The sequence below is a fragment of the Mus musculus genome, chromosome 7, assembly GCF_000001635.26.
Source record: "Mus musculus strain C57BL/6J chromosome 7, GRCm38.p6 C57BL/6J".
Taxonomy (NCBI): Eukaryota; Metazoa; Chordata; class Mammalia; order Rodentia; family Muridae; genus Mus; species Mus musculus.
The window spans coordinates 56,074,793-56,098,112 of NC_000073.6; the positions used below are offsets into that span (position 1 = coordinate 56,074,793).

Sequence of the window (23,320 nt, forward strand, 5' to 3'; positions counted from 1 at the left end):
GAGGAACCGCCGGACTGATTTCCAGAGTGGTTGTACCAGCTTGCAATCCCACCAACAATGGAGAAGTGTTCCTCTTTCTCCACATCCTCGCCAGCATCTGCTGTCACCTGAATTTTTGATCTTAGCCATTCTGACTGGTGTGAGGTGGAATCTCAGGGTTGTTTTGATTTGCATTTCCCAGGGTCTTTTATAAGCTAATTTAATTTTGTTGGCTAATAAAACATTTTGTATAATTTAACTCCTTTCAAATTTGATGAGTCGTGTGTTATGGCTCAGTTTCTTTTTTTTTTTTTTTTTTTTTTTTTTTTTGGTTTTTATTTTATTTATTTTTTTTTCCATTTTTTATTAGGTATTTAGCTCATTTACATTTCCAATGCTATACCAAAAGTCCCCCTTACCCACCCACCCCCACTCCCCTACCCACCCACTCCCCCCCTTTGGCCCTGGCGTTCCCCTGTACCGGGGCACACAAAGTCTGCGTGTCCAATGGGCCTCTCTTTCCAGTGATGGCCGACTAGGCCATCTTTTGATACATATGCAGCTAGAGTCAAGAGCTCAGGGGTACTGGTTAGTTCATAATGTTGTTCCACCTATAGGGTTGAAGATCCCTTTAGCTCCTTGGGTACTTTCTCTAGCTCCTCCATTGGGAGCCCTGTGATCCATCCATTAGCTGACTGTGAGCATCCACTTCTGTGTTTGCTAGGCCCCGGCATAGTCTCACAAGAGACAGCTACATCTGGGTCCTTTCAGTAAAATCTTGCTAGTGTATGCAATGGTGTCAGCATTTGGAAGCTGATTATGGGGTGGATCCCTGGATATGGCAGTCTCTACATGGTCCATCCTTTCATCTCAGCTCCATACTTTGTTTCTGTAACTCCTTCCATGGGTGTTTTGTTCCCACTTCTAAGGAGGGGCCTAGTGTCCACACTTCAGTCTTCATTTTTCTTGAGTTTCATGTGTTTAGGAAATTGTATCTTATATCGTGGGTATCCTAGGTTTTGGGCTAGTATCCACTTATCAGTGAGTACATATTGTGTGAGTTCCTTTGTGATTGTGTTACCTCACTCAGGATGATGCTCTCCAGGTCCATCCATTTGGCTAGGAATTTCATAAATTCATTCTTTTTAATAGCTGAGTAGTACTCCATTGTGTAGATGTACCACATTTTCTGTATCCATTCCTCTGTTGAGGGGCATCTGGGTTCTTTCCAGTTTCTGGCTATTATAAATAAGGCTGCTATGAACATAGTGGAGCATGTGTCCTTCTTACCAGTTGGGGCTTCTTCTGGATATATGCCCAGGAGAGGTATTGCTGGATCCTCCGGTAGTACTATGTCCAATTTTCTGAGGAACCGCCAGACTGATTTCCAGAGTGGTTGTACAAGCCTGCAATCCCACCAACAATGGAGGAGTGTTCCTCTTTCTCCACATCCTCGCCAGCATCTGCTGTCACCTGAATTTTTGATCTTAGCCATTCTCACTGGTGTGAGGTGGAATCTCAGGGTTGTTTTGATTTGCATTTCCCTGATGATTAAGGATGTTGAACATTTTTTCAGGTGCTTCTCTGCCATTCGGTATTCCTCAGGTGAGAATTCTTTGTTCAGTTCTGAGCCCCATTTTTTAAGGGGGTTATTTGATTTTCTGAGGTCCACCTTCTTGAGTTCTTTATATATGTTGGATATTAGTCCCCTATCTGATTTAGGATAGGTAAAGATCCTTTCCCAGTCTGTTGGTGGTCTTTTTGTCTTATAGACAGTGTCTTTTGCCTTGCAGAAACTTTGGAGTTTCATTAGGTCCCATTTGTCAATTCTCGATCTTACAGCACAAGCCATTGCTGTTCTGTTCAGGAATTTTTCCCCTGTGCCCATATCTTCAAGGCTTTTCCCCACTTTCTCCTCTATAAGTTTCAGTGTCTCTGGTTTTATGTGAAGTTCCTTGATCCACTTAGATTTGACCTTAGTACAAGGAGATAAGTATGGATCGATTCGCATTCTTCTACATGATAACAACCAGTTGTGCCAGCACCAATTGTTGAAAATGCTGTCTTTCTTCCACTGGATGGTTTTGGCTCCCTTGTCGAAGATCAAGTGACCATAGGTGTGTGGGTTCATTTCTGGGTCTTCAATTCTATTCCATTGGTCCACTTGTCTGTCTCTATACCAGTACCATGCAGTTTTTATCACAATTGCTCTGTAGTAAAGCTTTAGGTCAGGCATGGTGATTCCACCAGAGGTTCTTTTATCCTTGAGAAGAGTTTTTGCTATCCTCGGTTTTTTGTTATTCCAGATGAATTTGCAAATTGCTCCTTCTAATTCGTTGAAGAATTGAGTTGGAAATTTTAATGGGGATTGCATTGAATCTGTAGATTGCTTTTGGCAAGATAGCCATTTTTACAATGTTGGTCCTGCCAATCCATGAGCATGGGAGATCTTTCCATCTTCTGAGATCTTCTTTAATTTCTTTCTTCAGGGACTTGAAGTTTTTATCATACAGATCTTTCACTTCCTTCGTTAGAGTCACGCCGAGATATTTTATATTATTTGTGGCTATTGAGAAGGGTGTTGTTTCCCTAATTTCTTTCTCAGCCTGTTTATTCTTTGTGTAGAGAAAGGCCATTGACTTGTTTGAGTTAATTTTATATCCAGCTACTTCACCGAAGCTGTTTATCAGGTTTAGGAGTTCTCTGTTGGAATTTTTAGGGTCACTTATATATACTATCATATCATCTGCAAAAAGTGATATTTTGACTTCCTCTTTTCCAATTTGTATCCCCTTGATCTCCTTTTGTTGTCGAATTGCTCTGGCTAATACTTCAAGTACTATGTTGAAAAGGTAGGGAGAAAGTGGGCAGCCTTGTCTAGTCCCTGATTTTAGTGGGATTGCTTCCAGCTTCTCTCCATTTACTTTGATGTTGGCTACTGGTTTGCTGTAGATTGCTTTTATCATGTTTAGGTATTGGCCTTGAATTCCTGATCTTTCCAGAACTTTTATCATGAATGGGTGTTGGATCTTGTCAAATGCTTTTTCTGCATCTAACGAGATGATCATGTGGTTTTTGTCTTTGAGTTTGTTTATATAATGGATTACATTGATGGATTTTCGTATATTAAACCATCCCTGCATCCCTGGAATAAAACCTACTTGGTCAGGATGGATGATTGCTTTAATGTGTTCTTGGATTCGGTTAGCGAGAATTTTATTAAGAATTTTTGCATCGATGTTCATAAGAGAAATTGGTCTGAAGTTCTCTATCTTTGTTGGATCTTTCTGTGGTTTAGGTATCAGAGTAATAGTGGCTTCATAAAATGAGTTGGGTAGAATACCTTCTACTTCTATCTTGTGAAAAAGTTTGTGCAGAACTGGAGTTAGATCTTCTTTGAAGGTCTGATAGAACTCTGCACTAAACCCGTCTGGTCCTGGGCTTTTTTTGGCTGGGAGACTATTAATAACTGCTTCTATTTCTTTAGGGGATATGGGACTGTTTAGAAGGTCAACTTGATCCTGATTCAACTTTGGTACCTGGTATCTGTCCAGAAATTTGTCCATTTCGTCCAGGTTTTCCAGTTTTGTTGAGTATAGCCTTTTGTAGAAGGATCTGATGGTGTTTTGGATTTCTTCAGGATCTGTTGTTATGTCTCCCTTTTCATTTCTGATTTTGTTAATTAGGATTTTGTCCCTGTGCCCTTTAGTGAGTCTAGCTAAGGGTTTATCTATCTTGTTGATTTTCTCAAAGAACCAACTCCTCGTTTGGTTAATTCTTTGAATAGTTCTTCTTGTTTCCACTTGGTTGATTTCACCCCTGAGTTTGATTATTTCCTGCCGTCTACTCCTCTTGGGTGAATTTGCTTCCTTTTTTTCTAGAGCTTTTAGATGTGTTGTCAAGCTGCTAGTATGTGCTCTCTCCCGTTTTTTCTTGAAGGCACTCATAGCTATGAGTTTCCCTCTTAGAAATGCTTTCATTGTGTCCCAAAGGTTTGGGTACGTTGTGGCTTCATTTTCATTAAACTCTAAAAAGTCTTTAATTTCTTTCTTTATTCCTTCCTTGACCAAGGTATCATTGAGAAGAGTGTTGTTCAGTTTCCATGTGAATGTTGGCTTTCTGTTTTTTATTTTGTTATTGAAGATCAGCCTTAGTGCATGGTGATCTGATAGGATACATGGGACAATTTCAATATTTTTGAATCTGTTGAGGCCTGATTTGTGACCTATTATGTGGTCAATTTTGGAGAAGGTACCATGAGGTGCTGAGAAGAAGGTATATCCTTTTGTTTTAGGATAAAATGTTCTGTAGATATCTGTCAGATCCATTTGTTTCATCACTTCTGTTAGTTTCAGTGTGTCCCTGTTTAGTTTCTGTTTCCATGATCTGTCCATTGGTGAAAGTGGTGTGTTGAAGTCTCCCACTATTATTGTGTGAGGTGCAATGTGTGCTTTGAGCTTTACTAAAGTTTCTTTAGTGAATGTGGCTGCTCTTGTATTTGGAGCATAGATATTCAGAATTGAGAGTTCCTCTTGGAGGATTTTACCTTTGATGAGAATGAAGTGTCCCTCCTTGTCTTTTTTGATGACTTTGGGTTGGAAGTCAATCTTATCAGATATTAGGATGGCTACTCCTGCTTGTTTCTTCATACCATTTGCTTGGAAAATTGTTTTCCAGCCTTTCATTCTGAGGTAGTGTCTATCTTTTTCTCTGAGATGAGTTTCCTGTAAGCAGCAAAATGTTGGGTCTTGTTTGTGTAGCCAGTTTGTTAGTCTATGTCTTTTTATTGGCGAGTTGAGACCATTGATGTTAAGAGATATTAAGGAAAAGTAATTGTTGCTTCCTGTTATTTTAGTTGTTAAAGGTGGCATTCTGTTCTTGTGGCTGTCTTCTTTTAGGTTTGTTGAGGGATTACCTTCTTGTTTTTTCTAGGGCGTTGTTCCCGTTCTTGTATTGGTTTTTTTCTGTTATTATCCTTTGAAGGGCTGGATTCGTGGAGAGATAATGCGTGAATTTGGTTTTGTCGTGGAATACTTTGGTTTCTCCCTCTATGATAATTGAGAGTTTGGCTGGGTATAGTAGCCTGGGCTGCAGTTTGTGTTCTCTTAGTGTCTGTATAACATCTGTCCAGGCTCTTCTGGCTTTCATAGTCTCTGGTGAAAAATCTGGTGTAATTCTGATAGGCTTGCCTTTATATGTTACTTGACCTTTTTCCCTTACTGCTTTTAGTATTCTATCTTTATTTAGTGCATTTGATGTTCTGATTATTATGTGTCGGGAGGAATTTCTTTTCTGGTCCAGTCTATTTGGAGTTCTGTAGGCTTCTTGTATGTTCATATGCATCTCATTCTTTAGATTTGGGAAGTTTTCTTCAATAATTTTGTTGAAGATGTTTGCTGGACCTTTGAGTTGAAAATCTTCATTCTCATCCACTCCTATTATCCGTACGTTTGGTCTTCTTATTGTGTCCTGGATTTCCTGGATATTTTGAGTTAGGATCTTTTTGCATTTTCCATTTTCTTTGATTGTTGTGCCAATGTTCTCTATGGAATCTTCTGCACCTGAGATTCTCTCTTCCATCTCTTGTATTCTGTTGCTGATGCTCAAATCTATGGTTCCAGATTTCTTTCCTAGGGTTTCTATCTCTAGTGTTGCCTCGCTTTGAGTTTTCTTTATTGTGTCTACTTCCCTTTTTAGGTCTAGTATGGTTTTGTTCATTTCCATCACCTGTTTGTATGTTTTTTCCTCTTTTTCTGTAAGGACTTCTACCTGTTTGATTGTGTTTTCCTGTTTTTCTTTAAGGACTTGTAACTCTTTAGCAGTGTTCTCCTGTATTTCTTTAAGTGATTTATTAAAGTCCTTCTTGATGTCCTCTACCATCATCATGAGATATGCTTTTAAATCTAGGTCTAGGTTCTCAGGTGTGTTGGGGTTCCCTGGACTGGGCGAAGTGGGTGTGCTGGGTTCTGGTGATGGTGAGTGGTCTTGGTTCCTGTTAGTAAGATTCCTCCGTTTACCTTTCGCCATCTGGTAATCTCTGGAGTTAGTAGTTATAGTTGACTCTGTTTAGAGATTGTTCTTCTGGTGATTCTGTTACCGTCTATCAGCAGACCTGGGAGACAGATTCTCTCCTCTGAGTTTCAGTGCTCAGAGCACTCTCTGCTGGCAAGCTCTCTTACAGGGAAGGTGCGCAGATATCTTGTATTTGGACCTCCTCCTGGCCGAAGAAGAAGGCCCAAAACAGGACCTTTCTCAGACACTGTGTTGCTTTGGCAGTTCCCAGGTGGTACAGACTCTCACCTAAGCAGACTAAATTCCTAAGTTCCTTGGAGTCCCGGGACCAAGATGGTGACCGCTGCTGCTGTGGCTTAGGCCGCCTCCCCTGCCGGGTGGGCACCTGTCCTCCGGTCCGGAAGGTGGCCGGCTGTCCCCGGCCCACACAGGGTGCTGCCTCAGCGCCTCTGTGCTTCTGCCTGTTCCAGAAGCTGTCAGGTTCTCTGGCGCACCCTCTCACCTGTTCAGACTAATTTCCTAAGTTCGGCGGGTCTCGGACCAAGATGGCGACCGCTGCTGCTGTGGCTTAGGCCGCCTCCCCAGCCGGGCGGGCACCTGTCCTCCGGTCCGGACGGTGGCCGGCTGTCCCCGGCCCACAAAGGGTGCTGCCTCAGCGCCTCTGTGCTTCCGCCTGTTCCAGAAGCTGTCAGGTTCTCTGGCGCACCCTCTCACCTGTTCAGACTAATTTCCTAAGTTCTGCGGGTCCCGGACCAAGATGGCGACCGCTGCTGCTGTGGCTTAGGTCGCCTCCCCAGCCGGGCGGGCACCTGTCCTCCGGTCCGGAAGGTGGCCGGCTGTCCCCGGCCCACACAGGGTGCTGCCTCAGCCCCTCTGTGCTTCTGCCTGTTCCAGAGGCTGTCAGGTTCTCTGGCGCACCCTCTCACCTGTTCAGACTAATTTCCTAAGTTCGGCGGGTCCCGGACCAAGATGGCGACCATGGCTCAGTTTCTAATGGGCTCTGTTGATTGTTTCCTATGTACTTGCGAAGAAAAACTATATATTTTTGTTTTCTGTGGATTTTTTTCCCCTGAAACTGGCTGTCCTGGAACTCACAGAGATCCACCTGTCTCTGCCTCCCAAGTGCTGGGATTAAAGGCGTGCATTGCCACTGCCTGTCTTGCTCGGTGAATCTTCAGTAGGATTTTGTTGTGCTTTACAGTTCTGAGGGTGGAAGCCAAGCTGTACATGTTAGGTAGCCCTTCACTGAGTTACAGCCCAAGCCTTAGGGTATGAATCTTAATGGGCTCAAGTTAGTTGCTATTGTCCAAATGTTCTTTGTTGGAAGTACTTAAAAAATTGTAAGTTGGCATATAAGGTCTTAGATACCATTATGACATTTTTCAAACGAAATATGTTGTATTGATCTACTTCTCCTCAACTCCTTCTAAGAGACCATCTCTTTATCAACTGTCATGGCCCGTGTGTTTTTCTACCCACCCTGTCCTTCCTTGTCACCTATTTCTAAGATTTATTTATTTATTATATGTAAGTTCACTGTAGCTGTCTTCAGACACACCAGAAGAGGGCCTCAGATCTCATTACAGATGGTTGTGAGCCACCATGTGGTTGCTGGGATTTGAACTCCGGACCTTTGGAAGAGCAGTCGGGTGCTCTTACCCACTGAGCCATCTCACCAGCCCCTTGTCACCTATTTCTGCCTTCCTTTGTGGTCTCCTTTACCTACACTTATACCTGTTTATATGTGTACATGTATGCATCATAGCTTCTGGTCCTCATGATGGAGGACATGCAGTTCTTGTCTGAGTGTGGGTCACCTCACTTAATATTATACTTTGCAGATCCATCCATTTTCCTTCAAATTTTATTATTTCATTTTTCTTTACAACTGAATATGACTCCTGTTGTTTATGCACACCACATTTTGATTATCTGTTCATCTGTTGATGGACAATGAGATTCTTCCTACTTGTTCTGTACCTTATGGGGAAGGAATCGCACTAATACATAAAACTGGATTATCACTCCAGTCTGGCATGTCTTGGCACTCTGTACCATCTCAGGTTGCTTTCTAGTTTGGAGGATGTAGGTAATGAGGTAACACAAACAAGAACTGGGAGAACTTTGGAATGTTTTTAGACCATTTTGTCTTAGACTCCTACTTTCTGCCTTTGTGCATGAGGTGAGGTTGCACTGGTGTGTATGGTCTTCTCATACAGTGGGGGCATTTAGGATGTCAGTGCTTCCATTTTATATGTAGAATTATAGACTACTGATAATCATCACAGGTTCTGTTCCATACATTGTGGGTTTCAGATGTGGTTGCTGAAAGTAGTCAGCATGGAGCACTGCTTGTTTATTAGCACATGCCTAGAGTTTATGTACATGAAGTCTCCCCCTACACGCTCTTGACTGGGCCTTGTTCTCTGTCCCCTTTGTTTTTCTAGTGACTCTGTTGTGGTGAGAGAGAAATAGATCAAAGTCTGACTGTTATCTTCTTTTCCATACTAGGGGTATTGAAGCCTTTAGAGTTAGTTGTGGACTTTGAGTTCTTTAGACTTTACTTCATGTACGTTTAAAACTCAGTAATTAGGTACATGAACTTTTATGATTTTTTTAAAACTGGCAGAAGAGAAATATATTTAAACATTGAGATCCCATCTTATCCCCAGACAGAATGCATATCATTAAGAAGACAAATGACAAATGCTGATGAGGATGTGGCCATAAAGGAACCCTTACACACTGCTGATGGGGCTATAACTTTAGCCACTAAGGAAATCATTTGGGGGTCTAAACACCCTCCACCTCAAAAGCAGAAATACCATGTATTCTACCCTGTAGAAATTCTGATTTTTCACCTTGAGACCAACGTAGAATTCAGGGTGTTCATCTTGTTTTCCATGACTGTTAGCCCTTAGGCATTTCAGTTTTAGTTTGCCAGTGTGCAGGCCTGGTTTCCTACCTGAGCATGCTCAAGTAGCCAGAAAACTGGTATCTACCATTCAAGGGAGGTTGGATGTGGCCTTGTGATTGACTGTCAAGGTCTGAGTCTTGAAGTCTTGACTGTTGTAGTAAAGACAGGAGATAAACACAGGAGCATTGATAGCATGAGGGTTAGTTACAGGTAATTTAAGGTAATTTAATTTACAGTGTCAGGTAACTTAGTCTATAGGCCAGGATTTTTTAAGTTATTTTACAGCTACTTAAAAAAACCAAAAACCAAAACAAAACAAAAACAAAACAAAACCAAACAACAACAAAAAACCTCTTGTGAAACAATTAAGACATCCACTAGAGAGAATAGCTTAAGCATTTATTGTACAACATGACTACTTTATCTTCCATTAGGATAGTTCTATAATGTATTTTTTCATTAGTTATTCATATTAAATGTATTGAAATACTACTTTTGAATTTGGGGAGACCTATCTAGAGCATACATGTAAAACAAATAAGGTGTGGTGGCTCTCACTTGTCAGTCCTAGCACTAAGGAGGAAGAGACAGGCAAATCCCTGAGGCTTGCTGGTAAGCCAGCCTAATGTATTTGGCATGGTCCAGACCAATGAGAAACCCTGTCCCCCTAAACAGGTATATAGCACATGAAGGATGATGCCCAAGGTTGTTCTGATCTCCACACACGTTTGTTTGCCTACACACATGCACAGGAGTACATGCACACATGTACAGAAACACACACACACACACAGACACACACCCACCCATCTGCACTTTTTGACCTTAGTTGCATAGCAAGGTGGTTGGAGGTTGTTGTTATTTTAGAAAGTAGGCTACTGAGAAGGTTGCCTTTCTGGTTTTGAGGATATGTTTATTCATTTGGGCTAAGCCTTGAGCCCAGGGCCTTGTGTATGCTAAAGGAGTGTTCTATGGCTCTTCACTTTTGTATTAGCAACTTGGACGTGGTGGTTACAGAGAATCAACGTACAATGAATCCCAAAAGCCATCTGTGTCCTGTGCTGTGTACTCCCTCTGTGTGATTTTAGTCAAGTTCTTTATCCTCTCTGCCTGAGTTTCCTATGTGGACATACAGTACTACAAGCTAATATGTGCACAGTGTTTAATGTTTTGGGCAGTATTGTATACTTAAGTCTTTCCTATTGTCGTTGTCTAATTTCTCAGTATTTTTGACAACCATGCCCAAGATACTAACAAATTGGGGTGTTTTCTTACCTTGTTGTTTCAGATGTGAATGAACTGAAGGAGTGTCTTTCTGTGCTGGTTAAAGAACAGCAAGCCCTGGCTGTCCAGTCAGCTACCACTACACTCTCAGCCTTGAGGTTGAAGCAGAGGCTGGTGATCCTCGAGCGCTACTTCATTGCCTTGAACAGAACTGTTTTCCAGGAGAATGTCAAAGTTAAGTGGAAAAGCAGCAGCATTTCTGTGCCTCCCACGGAGAAGAAGAGGTAAGAATAAAAATAGAAGAACCCTTTTGCCATCTCTGTGTAAGTTCTGGCTCTTTTTAAAAGACAGTTTCTCTATTACTAAAGATGTGTCTAGACATACTGTTTTTTATTTGTGGATACTTATTAATATATCAGCATATTTCCCCCATGGAATTAACTAGTATCTACTAAAATATTTAAGGCTCATGTAAAATTGTATTTTTTTCTAAATGTAACTGAAAGTTCTTGTCCATAGAAGAGTGTCAGAGTAACTCTTATTTTACATGGTTCAGAGCTTGTTTCTTTGGTTGTGATAGTGGCTTTTGTTCCCTGGAATGCACTTGGGAATTGTGTAGTAAATGCAGCAGTAAGTGTGGGGGACCCTCATCCATCTTGCAGACAAGCGTTAATTGTAGCTTCATTTGGTTTCCTCCTCCCCTTCTCTACTCTGCTTTCTTTTTCCTCTCTCTCCTCTGTCCTCTTACCTCCCTTCTCCTATCCTCCCCTCCCTATTACATCTGGTCAAAATCATGTTGTCATATTTAGAGTAAGTTTTCGTGTTAACTGTACCAAGGGACCTCTGGGGTTGATTTCCATTTGAAAATAGTTGGTGTAGTGGTATATATAGTAGAGCCTTTGTGTCTGGCTGTGAGTGAAATGTCTAAGCAAAGTGTTTGCTATGTGTGGATCAATCATCAGAAGATAATATTTTTGAAACTATTTGAACCTTGAAGAACTATAGTCTCCCTGGAAAGTCTGCACTTGGTGCTACGTGAGAGCTTGCAGCCGCACAAACCTCGGTCCTAAGACGCTCCAGGCAGACCTAGAGGTCTTTTGATTATGGTTAGCCATGGTCGAAGGAGACTGAGATTTGTGTGCATTGTCAGCTCTCTCAGGCAGCAAGGGCAAGATAACACTGATAGTTAGAATCTTTCCCGCCCCAATTAATTTTATGTAATGATTGAATAAAAGTAACTTGAATGAGCTAGTCAGAGACAGTCTTTTTTAAATAAAACTGAACCCCTCTGCTCCTTCAGAAATTAAAGGCTTAGCATTTGCTGGGCTTCTCTATTGTGGCACCTATGACCAATATCAGCCATTACCTGGCCAGTCAAAAAGACTGATACAAAGGCAGACTCAAGCCAGACACAGTGGCTTCACCTTACATATCATTACATCATGTTGGGGCATAGTTTTTCATTTTCTAACCACATAGGCTGCAGCCCACAATGATGGTCAGTGCTGTGAGAGCACTGTATATGTGAGTGGATGATGCTAAGAGACCTTAGTGTGTTGGCCATATTAACTTAAGATACAGACTTGTCTTAATGCTCTGTTGACTTAAGCATTAATGACTTACTTGGAATATTTTTCATTGGTTGAAGAAATTCCTAAAATTAAAACGTATGGTAGGTGGTATTTATTTGTCCATGTGCACACATGGACACAGACACACACACAGTCACACACAGTCACACACAGACACACACACACACACACACACACACACACACACACACGAAGCAATAGTTAAGAAAAGAGGCTGTTATTTTGAGAGTGGTTTTATCCTGGCTTAGGGCTCTAGCTTCTTTCTTGGGGTCAAGAGGTTCTGAGTGTCCTGAGGAGAGCCGAGATTCACGGTGTCACAGGAACAGTTTTCCTCAAGGGAAAATGTTGGTAGTAGTCTTCTAGATTCTTCTGATCAGATATGACATAAGTACATAGCTTTAAAGGCTCTACTTTATAATACTTATATTTCTCATTCAGAAATATATTCCTGTGTTTCTGGCATCCAGTGCCTCCCCTGGAAGCAGCAAATAGCTCTTCTCCCTTACTAGTCACTCAGAGATGTTCACACAGCATCTCCTACACTACTGAGGCTCTCACAGATGAAGGCACAAAGCCTCCCCGGTACTATTGAGACCCTCACAGATGAGTGCACAGACTGTCCCTGAAGTATTCATGTCCTTACAGAGAAACTTTTCCTTTACAAAGGATATTTTATCCAAAGTATAAAAAAATGACACTAAAGCCCACAAAGGACCCTGATAGCTAAAGAAAGAGCATAGGTCATACCCTGGTCTTACTTTATTTTATTATTCTCATGTTCCTCTGGCTGACCAGTTGTTATAGCCCATGTGTTTCTTTGCAGTGCCCGTCCCACAGGCAGAGGGGTAGAAGGTCTTGCCCGAGTCGGATCCCGAGCAGCACTCTCCTTCGCCTTTGCTTTCTTACGGAGGGCCTGGCGTTCAGGTATGTGTGCAGCATGCCATTCGGTTTCCTTCATCAAGCAGAAGTTCTGGGTTCCCTGAGCAATTCTGCCTCAGCAAGTTCCTTGTTGGCCGCTACCAGCTAGATTCCCAGGCCCTGAGACCATGTCAGGGGTAGGAATGTCTTTGTTCTCTTTACCTTAAGTTTTTTAAGAGAAGAGGCTCCAGAGTGTTTTTGAGTTTCCAGATCTTTGTTTTAAGACTGTTCATTCATTACAACCCGATCTCACCTCCGTCATCATGGAATGAAAGCCTTAGTAAGAAGTTACCAGTTGAGCACCTATAATCTGAAAATATGCAGTCTGACATGCTCTAAAGTCTCTTTATCCTTGATTTCACAAATGGAAAATCCCTTATTCAGGGATACTTTGCTGCTGTAATGCAGTCACACTAAAGATACTGCGTAAGATTTCCTCCAGGTTCTCTGTGTAAGATATACACGAAACAGAACTGAAATTAGACTTGAGTCCCCTTCTCAAGGCCACACACACACTCTCTCTCTCACACAGACATACATACACACGCACACACAGAGAGACAGACAGACAGACAGACAGACAGAGTCACTTCTGGCACCCAACATTTCATGTAAGAGACACTCAGTCTTTATTGTTTATGTGAGAGACATCAAAGGAGGAATGGAATTTCAACAGTATGTTAGAGTTTGGCCTGTTGAATGAAGAATTGCATGTGTGTGTTTTCACCTGAGGCTTTGGAGCCTCAGTAGGAGTGACTGGAACTCGACTTGTCACCAGTCCCTAAGGGTGGGCAGCCTCCTCTGACTCTCCGTGTTGTTCAGGTGAGGATGCGGATCTCTGCAGTGAGCTCTTGCAGGAGTCCCTGGATGCCCTTCGAGCTCTTCCTGAAGCCTCCCTCTTTGATGAGAGCACAGTATCCTCTGTGTGGTTGGAGGTGGTAGAGAGAGCAACGAGGTTCCTCAGGTCTGTCGTGACTGGGTGAGTTTGTACTTTCCTTGCATTTCTATGGAATAGCTCTAGTATGCTTGAGCCTCATTCTCATCTTCTCATATCACTGCCACTTAGGGAACTTGATGTCTAAGTTTTGCTGCTGTGTTTTCAGCATACTTTCAAGATCTTGTTTCACATTAAAATTGTTTTTGTACAGTTTATTTTGTGTGTGAGATATTTGTGTGTGTCTGTGTGCGTGAGATAGAGAGTGTGTATTCATAGGTGCATGTGTCACAGTGAGCATACAGAAGTCAAAAGGCCTCTTCTACCAAGTGTGTCATAGGCTTTGAACTCAGGTAAGACAATCTTGGCAGCCAGTGTCTTTACCTACTGAGCCAGTTCTCTGGCCCATTCTCAGCTTTTTAGATGATCTAATTCATGATGATTGTGACTTGACCCAAGAAGCTATCGTATTGAATGTGATAGAAAATATCACCTGTTTTTTGTTATTTATTGTTTTTTGGAGGTATTTGACCATCCATCCATCCATCCATCCGTCCATCTATCCATCCATCTGAACTGAACACTTCTTGTGAGCCTCTTGGTGATAATGAGGAGCCACTGTTTTGAGGGCTTGGTGGTGCTTACCTTGAAGTCTTGGTAGATATATATGAGTACATGCTAGTCAAACAAAATATCCCGCTAGTGCGGGGGATGTAGCTCAGTAGTAGAACAGTTGTTGAGCATGGACAGCTGGGTCTGATCCTTTTCTCTACAGGAAAAAGAAAACAAAACAAACCTATGAACCTGTTTGTTAGGTTTACTAGTGCTATAAGAAAAACCTTGGACAGCCAGCTGAGAGGAGGGAGGCTCTCGCTGATTGTTTAAGGACTCTCTGCTACTTTGGAAGTGTGTCAACACAGTTCGCCATGGGAGAGCCTGTCCAGTCCATGGCAGCCAGTAAGCAAACAAAGAGGAGGTACCAGAGCCGCAGGGTTCACTTCAAGAATGCACCAGCAATGATTCACTTTTGTACTCTGCTCTAGTTACTAAGTGTTCTGCCATGACTCTATAGTGCCATGGATTTGGAACTAGCCAGTTAATACATGGGGTTGACAGGAATTTATGATCCAAACTATCACATATAACTAGTTATACTTTTGTTTTTTGTATGACTGTGATGAGGATGGGAGTTTTGACTTGTCCTATCTGACTCGGGCTGGGCAGCTGCACCCCTCCTTACACAAACTGATAGTCCTAGACAACCTGGTGGTCCCCTGCTCCTATGAGGGTGACCTTAATGTGGACACCCAGTTAGTTGGCATAGCACACTATAGTCCACAGCTCCTGAATACAAGTGGTCCTTAGCGACTTGATAGCTGAGACTATAGGAATGTGTTTCTGCTCCTGGCTTGGATAGGAATCTGTAATTATTTTTTTTTTTTTAAAGTTAAAGAAAATACAAAATTTAGTACAAAGACACATAGAAAGAAAGTTAGTGTGCTCTTGAGTTTTCTCAGCAGAAGCCATTCTCTTTAGTCCCAATCAACAGGGATGCTTTTGGTATCTTGCACATGAACCACGAGTCTCCTGGGAGTGCTGATGAAGTCTTTGCCATAGAATTTTTAAAGCTAAAGCCCTGAAAATACCCGCAGATTTAATTTAAAAATTTCAGTGTCAGTTATAAAGTCTTTGCTTCTGAATTTTAGGTTTAGAAAATTTGTTACTTATTACTGAATAACAGTTCAAATTTTTTTTTTTTGATTTGAAATATAAATTTGCATAGATGTGCCTTTAGATCCTCTGGTGACTTTAAAATTTTTCTAACTTTATATGGAAGTTGACTATATTTTGTTCAAATTGGAAAAAAATTCATAAACACACATCCACCTACCCACCATCCTATCTTCCCCCCTTTGCTTCTTTTCTTGAGATAGGCTCGCATGCAGTCCAGGCTGGCTTCAGACTATTATGTAGCTAGGGATGACCATGAACTTCTGTTCCTTCTGCTTCCCCCTCAAGTACTAGGATTATAGCCCTGTGTAACCCTGCCCAGTTTATGGAGTAATGGGTATGGAAACCAGGGGCTTGTGCATGCAGATCAAAGGACTCTACCAACTGAGCTGCAGCCCAGCCCCTTTAAAGACCTTTCTACTCATTTGTGTGGAATGCAAATGATTTTATGTTTTAGAAACATAGGATGTCTCTTTTGGTGTAATATAATATCTCTATTCATGCTTTTTAAAACTGCATGTTTAGTAGGTGGAAATAGAGCTCAGTAATAGAGCCTCACACCCAGTGTGTCCATGGCTTAAGGTTCAATCCTACACACTGAAGGAAGCACCCCCCAAAAAGATCATTCACTCGCTCTTCCCCTTATCTTTCCTCCCTTCCATTCTCCCTCTGCTGTGTGTATGCAGTGCTGTCTGCATGTTCCAGCAGTGCTTGCCTCTTTATATGGGAAAGTAAATATTACTAGGGGGTTGGTATGATTTAAACATTTCTGCTTTCTCTGATGTTGCCTAGTCTTCCTGTTGCTCTCATTTCAGAGATGTTCATGGAACACCAGGGACCAAGGGGCCAGGAGGAGTTCCTCTACAGGATCAGCACTTGGCTTTGGCCATTCTACTGGAGTTGGCTGTCCAGAGAGGCACGCTTAGGTGAGTTATGGCTCAGATCACCTCAGGAGATAGTTGTGTATCTGAAAAACCTGCTGTGTTGTGGAATTCCACTTAATTGTTTGTGGCTAGAGCAAATTGTGTTCTGGGTAGACCTTCATTCCAGGACCCTGTGTTATTATTATTATTCATTATTATTTTAATAAACCTTTTATTGATTTTTTTTTTTGGTGAATTTCACATCATGGACCCCAATCCTGCTCATCTCTTTGTCCTCCCTTGTGTCACACGGTACATACACCCTTTTACCCAAACAGCTTTTCTTTCGAATGATCATTGCAGTGAGTCATTGTCTGGTTCAAGGCCTCTGACTTCTGCTACATTATCAGTACTGGATTCTCACCAGAACTCTTCTCAGATATTCTGCTCTTGTCCCATATCATGGAGAACCTGTATCTTTGGATCCGCAAGACCAGCCCCTTCAACAGTTCATAGATGGGGTAACTGTTGGGGTGCGCCAAAGCCCTGGATTTGGGCCTGAGTGGTAACTGAGTTGGTCAGACTGACAGCTCTCTCTCACTCATGCCATGGGGCCAGCTCTCTCTTACTAAAGACCTGGGCAAGCTCTCCAGTACTGCCCAGTCTAGGGGTGGGGCCAACTACAGCTACAGCTGGTGAGGGATAGGGCTAGCTCTGCACAGCCCTCATAAATCCACTCGGTCTTTGGTGGTAACAGATTCCCACTGCTGCATGTCCATGGACCCAGACATGGCCCTCAGCTGTAGCATGGGCCAGGACCTCCTCGTAGCCTTAGGTGGTATCGCCAGCTACTCAGATCAGGCTGTCTGTTACTCCCCTTGAGTCTCTAGTTCTGCCTGTCTTCATTGTGCATACACCATTCTGCTTCTCTTTCTTTTACCACTCTACTACTTACTTGCTCATCTTAGTGGCACCCAGGGCGTCTGGGTGCCTGGGGTCATCTCAGAGTACTATGCCCTTCATATGCTGTGTGGTGGTGGTGGTGGTCAGCTTGGGAGTACTCTGACCACCTAGGCTGTGTGTGACAATGGGTGGGGGTTGTCTCAGACTTGCTCTGCCTGTCTGGGCCCTGTGGGGCCAGGCAAGGGGACATCTCTGGCCCCCTGTGTTTATTCTTGTGATAGTCTGTTTTGCTGTCTTTATTTCTTTTTAGGCTAATTTATCTAGTCATCTAAGAGCTCTTCTTTTAACATGTTTTCCCCTAAGTAACTGTTTATTTAGTTTTTCTCAAATAGATATTCTTAATTTGTTAACTTAAGATTCTAAAAGTTTTATGTACAAAGTAACTACTTCAGTGCCTTAGCTATTTTTATGCTTTTTAGTAGACAATAATTGTCTTTGCTAAATTCTTGGCATTAAGTCTGTGATTTAATTGCCAAGAATGATTTCTATGACATAATTTTAGCATCTTTTCTTATCATTGTTCTGTTATTTGAATTATTTGTTTGTTTAGTTTTGATGTGTATGGCAAACATTAATTTATTTTTACTAGGGAGTAAATATCCTTCCTTTTCAGCCAAATGTTGTCTGCCATCCTGTTGTTGCTTCAGCTGTGGGACAGTGGGGCACAGGAAACAGATAATGAGCGCTCTGCCCAGGGCACCAGTGCTCCTCTTTTGCCTCTGCTGCAGAGGTTTCAGAGCATCATCTGCAGTAAGGACGTGCCACACACAGAGAGCGACATGCATGTGAGTATCACCTGGGGTTTTGTGTATAGGTGACCCTTTGCTATTCTGATAATATCAAAGAACTAGGTTACTTTAGGTAGGTCAGAATGTGTACTTCCATGGGAGTAGGGATCTTTTGGGTGTATTTGTTTACTGGTGATAGGAACAAGTAAGTGAGATGGGTCAGGTATGGAAGGTCACATGTACTATACTGACAAGATAGAAAAAGAGTATCATATATACTCTAGAGATTCTTCAATATGGCAGCTTTTGGATTTGGACTTAGGAAGATGACTATGGTTTGGTGTGGATCCACTGACCTAGAGAGACCTGTGTACTGCCTGCCGTGTTGACCTTGCAGACTTCTTCACTGAGTCAGCTGTGGCAGTGTCTGTGTGTGTGGTTTAGTGTCTGTGTGTTCCCAGAAGCTGCTTAATTGTTTGGGGAGTGAATTTTAGATCCTGTATTAGGCTGTTTTGTGTAAATGTAAACAAATCCTAGTGAAATCTCAGGACTTTGGCTCTTTATTTGTCTTTTCTGTAAAGACTTAGGTGTTTGATAGTCACTTGGGCCTGATTGATGTGTTGACACTCGTAAGTGATAATGAGACTGTTTTTAGAAGAGTTAGAAATATGATACTAATTGACAGCCAGACCAGGTGGTACAGACCTGGAATCTTTAGCTACTTGGTAGGTTGAGACAGAAGGATCAAAGATTTAAAACTAGCCCAGGCAACTTAAGGAGACCCTGTCTCCAAATTTCAAACGGGTGGGGTGGGGATTGTTAAAGACTCTTAGAGTACTTGCCTAACAATAGGTTTAATACCTGGGACTGCAAAGATAAATAAAAATTCCTTTCTAAAGTGGGCAATATTCATATTAAAATGAGGGGTTTAATTTTAGCTTTCAAAGGCATGCTGAAGTACTGTGTTATGTTTCAGAGAGCTTGCTCTGTGTTTCTGTATGTTTTTTAAAAAGTGTGTGTGTGTGTTTGTGTGTGTGTGTGTCTGTCTGTCTGTCTTGTCTCCATCTCTGCCTTGTGTAGAGAACAAAGGTCAGTTTGGGGTTTTCTTGCTCAAGAGCCACCAATCTTATTCTTACTTGTCTAGAATTCCTCAGGTAGATCAGACTGGCTGGCCAGTGAGTGACCTTGTCTCAACCTCCCTTGTCAGGGATTACAAAGGCACAGCACTGTGTCTGACATTTTTTACATGGGTTCCGGGAATTGAATTCAGGTCCTCTTGCTAAGCACTGTATGGCCAGAAGTATTTTTCAGTTCCCTTATTAGAGTTTGAGAGCAGTCTTCTTAAAGGGTGGTTTGGCTGTCTTAACAGTTCATAAAGTACTTGCACATGTGTGGTACAAAAGTATATAGATTGTACAGTCAATGTATGTCATATGTCATGTATGGGGAGTAATAATGTATAGTGCAGTTGTATAATCAACACTGTTCTTTGATGGCTAAAATAACACAGGAAGTATATAACTAAATAATAAGACATAGTGATTAAAAGTTGACGGTGGTATTTTTTCTTCCACTGTTTCTGACTATGCTTATTTCTCTCTCTTAATCTAGCTTTTATCTGGCCCTTTAAGCCCCAATGAGAGTTTCCTAAGGTACCTTACTCTTCCACAAGACAATGAACTTGCCATTGATTTACGACAAACTGCAGTTGTTGTCATGGCTCATCTAGACCGTCTGGCTACACCCTGTATGCCTCCTCTGTGTAGCTCTCCAACATCTCATAAGGTATGTGCGAGAGTAGCACTCTTTTTCTTGTGTAATGATACAAATCCTTCCAACCTTGAATGCTCTAGGCAAGTACTTTAACACAATTTTAGTTTCATTTCTTGTTGGTGTGACTTAAAAGCAAAAAACAAAAAACGACAAAAACAACAAAAACTCCACATAAAACTCCCTCAAAACTGTCAAAAGCAACCTAAGGGAGAAAGAGTTGCTTGTTGTAGCTCATAATTTGAGTGTACATGGCAGCAGGAACTTGAAGTAGCTGGTCACATTGCATTCACAGTCAATAATGAAGAGAGCAATGAATGCTTACTAGTGCTCAGCTGGCTTTTTTCACAGATAGTTCACTGCCTAGGGAATAGGTCCACCCACAGTTAAGATGAGTCTTCCCACTTCAATTTAAATAGCAAGATAATTCTCTACAGTCATGTGTCAAGAGGCTCACCTCCCAGGCTATTCCAGATTTTGCCAGGTTGATAATTAACACTAAGCATAACAAAGACTGAGCTTCATCCAGTTTAGTATTATTTGTGTGGTGTATAATTTGGAGTTCTTGTAGATTCTCATTCTGTGTATAAGCCAAATTTGTTATTTCTGATAGTGGTGGTTAGATTGTTTAAATATGCCTGTAGTTCAGAGTGTGGGTTAGTGTTCTGAGTGGGTTATGAAGAAAACGCACATATTCAGAAAATGCTTCTATCTAGTGGGCTGTGCTCACTTAAATAGAGGGCATCTACAGCTCTGAAACTAATCAAATTTATTGTGTAGGTATAAGTACAGTATAGGAGGAGAGGTTAAGTCAGTCTCAGTGGGAGGTCTCTACAGGGGAGCAGTCCCAGGTTGTAAGCATCTGGGAGGGAGGAGGAAGTGTAGTCCTTGCTTTCATATGCACCTTGAGTAATGTTGCTCTGGCTGGGGAAGACTTTCTCTTTTTTCCTGAATCTGAAATGGCTGTGCTCATATCAATAATGTATTTATTCAGAACTTCAGCCACTCCAGACAAGAACTAAGGGCTTAGTGACTGAATTAGGGATCTGGGAGAGCTTACCTTTGCCCTCATGACAGCAGGCTTCATGCCATGTGTAGGGAAATGCCAGAGAATCTTTTTATATGTTAGTGGTGGAAATTAAACTCCCGGCCTTGTTCACTCTAATCATATATATATATATATATATATATATATATTGTCGCTTGAGGTACTTAGTGTATACTGGTGGTTATAATGTAATGACAACGCAGTCATATTTTATGTAGAATGTATAACAGTATGGTAGGAGTAGTTATTGGCCTGTGTGACAAGAACCTGGACATGCCAGTTCATCAAAGACATCACGTATGAGCATAGCTGCTGATCACAATGTTCCTCCTATTGTAGCCGTGAGAAAATCAATGTTTTAGGTGGAAGTATTCCTGTCAAGATTATGCAAAGTACTCCTGGCTTTTAATCCAAGTTTTCTACTTGGGATATATATGTATATAAATAATATAAATTGTATTTATATATAATATATTATGTATTTTTCTGTCTATCTGTTTCTACATGGTTCAAAATCAGGATTCTTTATAACAATATGTTAGCACTATTGTTTCCTCTCTTGATTTCCACATGCCCTGTATCCTATCTGCTTGATCCAATTTTGCTAAGCTTGGTCTGTAACTTTTCACTGTTCTCTGGAATGTACATATTAGTGGTAGCATGTTACAATTATTCTTTGGCTTCTTCTTTTTTCTTTAGCTTTTTCTTCTTACCAAATAGATACACTGGCATCTTTCTGTATAAGTAAATAGAGATTGTCTTGCCAGACAGTGGTGGCGCATGCCTTTAATCCCAGCACTAGGGAGGCAGAGGCAGGTGGATTTCTGAGTTTGAGGCCATCGTGGTCTACAGAGTGAATTCCAGGACAGCCAGGGCTATACAGAGAAACCCTGTCTTGAAAACCCCATCTCCCCCTCCACCCCCCAAATAGAGATGGTCTCTTAATTTTTAAAAGCTGTTTTAATACATATGTGTTGAGCTTTACCTGTCAGATTTCTCTCTCCTCCTTCTCTACCACATCCTCCTGAAGTTGTTATTATTATTGTTACTGTTTAGTGTCTTACTATGTAGCCCTGTCTGGGCTGGAACTTGACAGTGACAAGGCTTTGGCCTTGAATTCATAGGGTTCTGCCTATCCTTGTCTCTGGAGTGCTGTGATGAGTGGCATGGCCTACCATGCCTGGCAACATACCTTTTTCTTAGTTACACTCTTTTTAATGGACACCTGAATCATTGACAGAATGTTGCTGCCCAAATAATACTGTGTTGTGTGATTTGGTACATATTTCTCTGTTTATCAGATGTGCCTTTGCAACATTAGTGAGATAACCCAGCATGGGCTAGTTATCTTCAACTTGTTCCCAAAAACCTCCGTTCTAGTCACCCTCACCAATAAAAACATTTTCGCCCATCCATATGCTTGGGGTTTTGATTTTCTCCAGTTTTGACACAAAAATAACCTGATGTGGTTTGAGCATTGAAAAATATGTTGAAGGACCAGCTTTTGAATGGTACTTTTAAAATGAAATGTTATGGACAAATAACCCAGAAAATTTACCATTTAACTGAGGTAGTGTGAAATGTTCTGAGTTATTTTAATGTTTTCTTTTTTACTATTTATTTCATGTACATGAGTAGCTGCAGCTGTCTTCAGACACCAGAAAAAGGCATTGGATCCCATTATAGATGGTTGTGAGCCACCATGTGGTTGCTGGGAAGTGAACTCAGGATGTCTGGAAGAGCAGTCAGTGCTCTTAACCTCTGAGCCATCACTCCAGCCCCTATTTTGATGTTTTCAATCAGTCTCTTTACTTGTTTTGCTTTTAGCTTATGTAGTATGTCTGTATTAGTCCTGGGTGTTCTCTTACTCTAAAGAAAATGTTTACGTGTGTTCTTTTCTTACAGGGATCATTGCAGGAGGTCATAGGTTGGGGGTTAATAGGCTGGAAATACTATGCGAATGTGATTGGTCCGATCCAGTGTGAAGGCCTTGCCAGTCTGGGGGTAATGCAGGTCGCCTGTGCAGAAAAGCGGTTCTTGATCTTGTCCCGCAATGGTCGTGTATACACACAGGCTTACAACAGTGACATGCTGGTAGGTGCTGAGTGTAGTGTGTTTGCATGCCTCCTTCAGTGGTGGGGTCCCTGTTACAGATGCAACACAGTCTAGTGTTCTTGGTCATTGGTGTCTGTTCATTGCATATTATTAGTCATGTTAAATTATCTCAGTTATAATTATCAGGGTTTTGAGTTTTTAAGATCAAGAACTCTATCAGATAATTCCTAATGTTAATCATGATTGCTTTTTGAAAAGCCAATTTTCACATGTATGGCAGTTAACAGAAGCAGAATGGGATCTAATGAGCATTGCAGTACCTTGTATGCTCTCACTTAAGGAAAGTACTTGAGTTGTGCGTCTGTTACGCAGGCTGCCTGCCTTGGGATTCCCACACCAGCACTTGTCATTCCATGGATCACTTGGAGAATTCTTTTTTTTTTTTTTTTAAAGATTTATTTATTTATTATATGTAAGTACACTGTAGCTGTCTTCAGACACACCAGAAGAGGTCGTCAGATCTCGTTACGGATGGTTGTGAGCCACCATGTGGTTGCTGGGATTTGAACTCCGGACCTTTGGAAGA

General features: G+C 41.6%; 1 protein-coding gene across 4 annotated transcripts in view; it reads left to right on the forward strand.

Annotated features, from left to right (window-relative positions):
• Herc2 (HECT and RLD domain containing E3 ubiquitin protein ligase 2) overlaps positions 1-23,320 on the forward strand; it is a 181,677-nt gene that overhangs the window by 24,669 nt on the left and 133,688 nt on the right. For all 4 annotated transcript variants that reach the window (XM_006540639.2, NM_010418.2, XM_006540637.3 and 1 more), the window contains exons 5-11: positions 10,197-10,416; positions 12,548-12,648; positions 13,465-13,621; positions 16,123-16,233; positions 17,747-17,918; positions 19,473-19,646; positions 22,585-22,773. In XM_006540639.2, the coding sequence (XP_006540702.1) occupies positions 10,197-10,416; positions 12,548-12,648; positions 13,465-13,621; positions 16,123-16,233; positions 17,747-17,918; positions 19,473-19,646; positions 22,585-22,773 (1,124 nt within the window). The remainder of the gene's footprint in view (positions 1-10,196; positions 10,417-12,547; positions 12,649-13,464; positions 13,622-16,122; positions 16,234-17,746; positions 17,919-19,472; positions 19,647-22,584; positions 22,774-23,320) is intronic.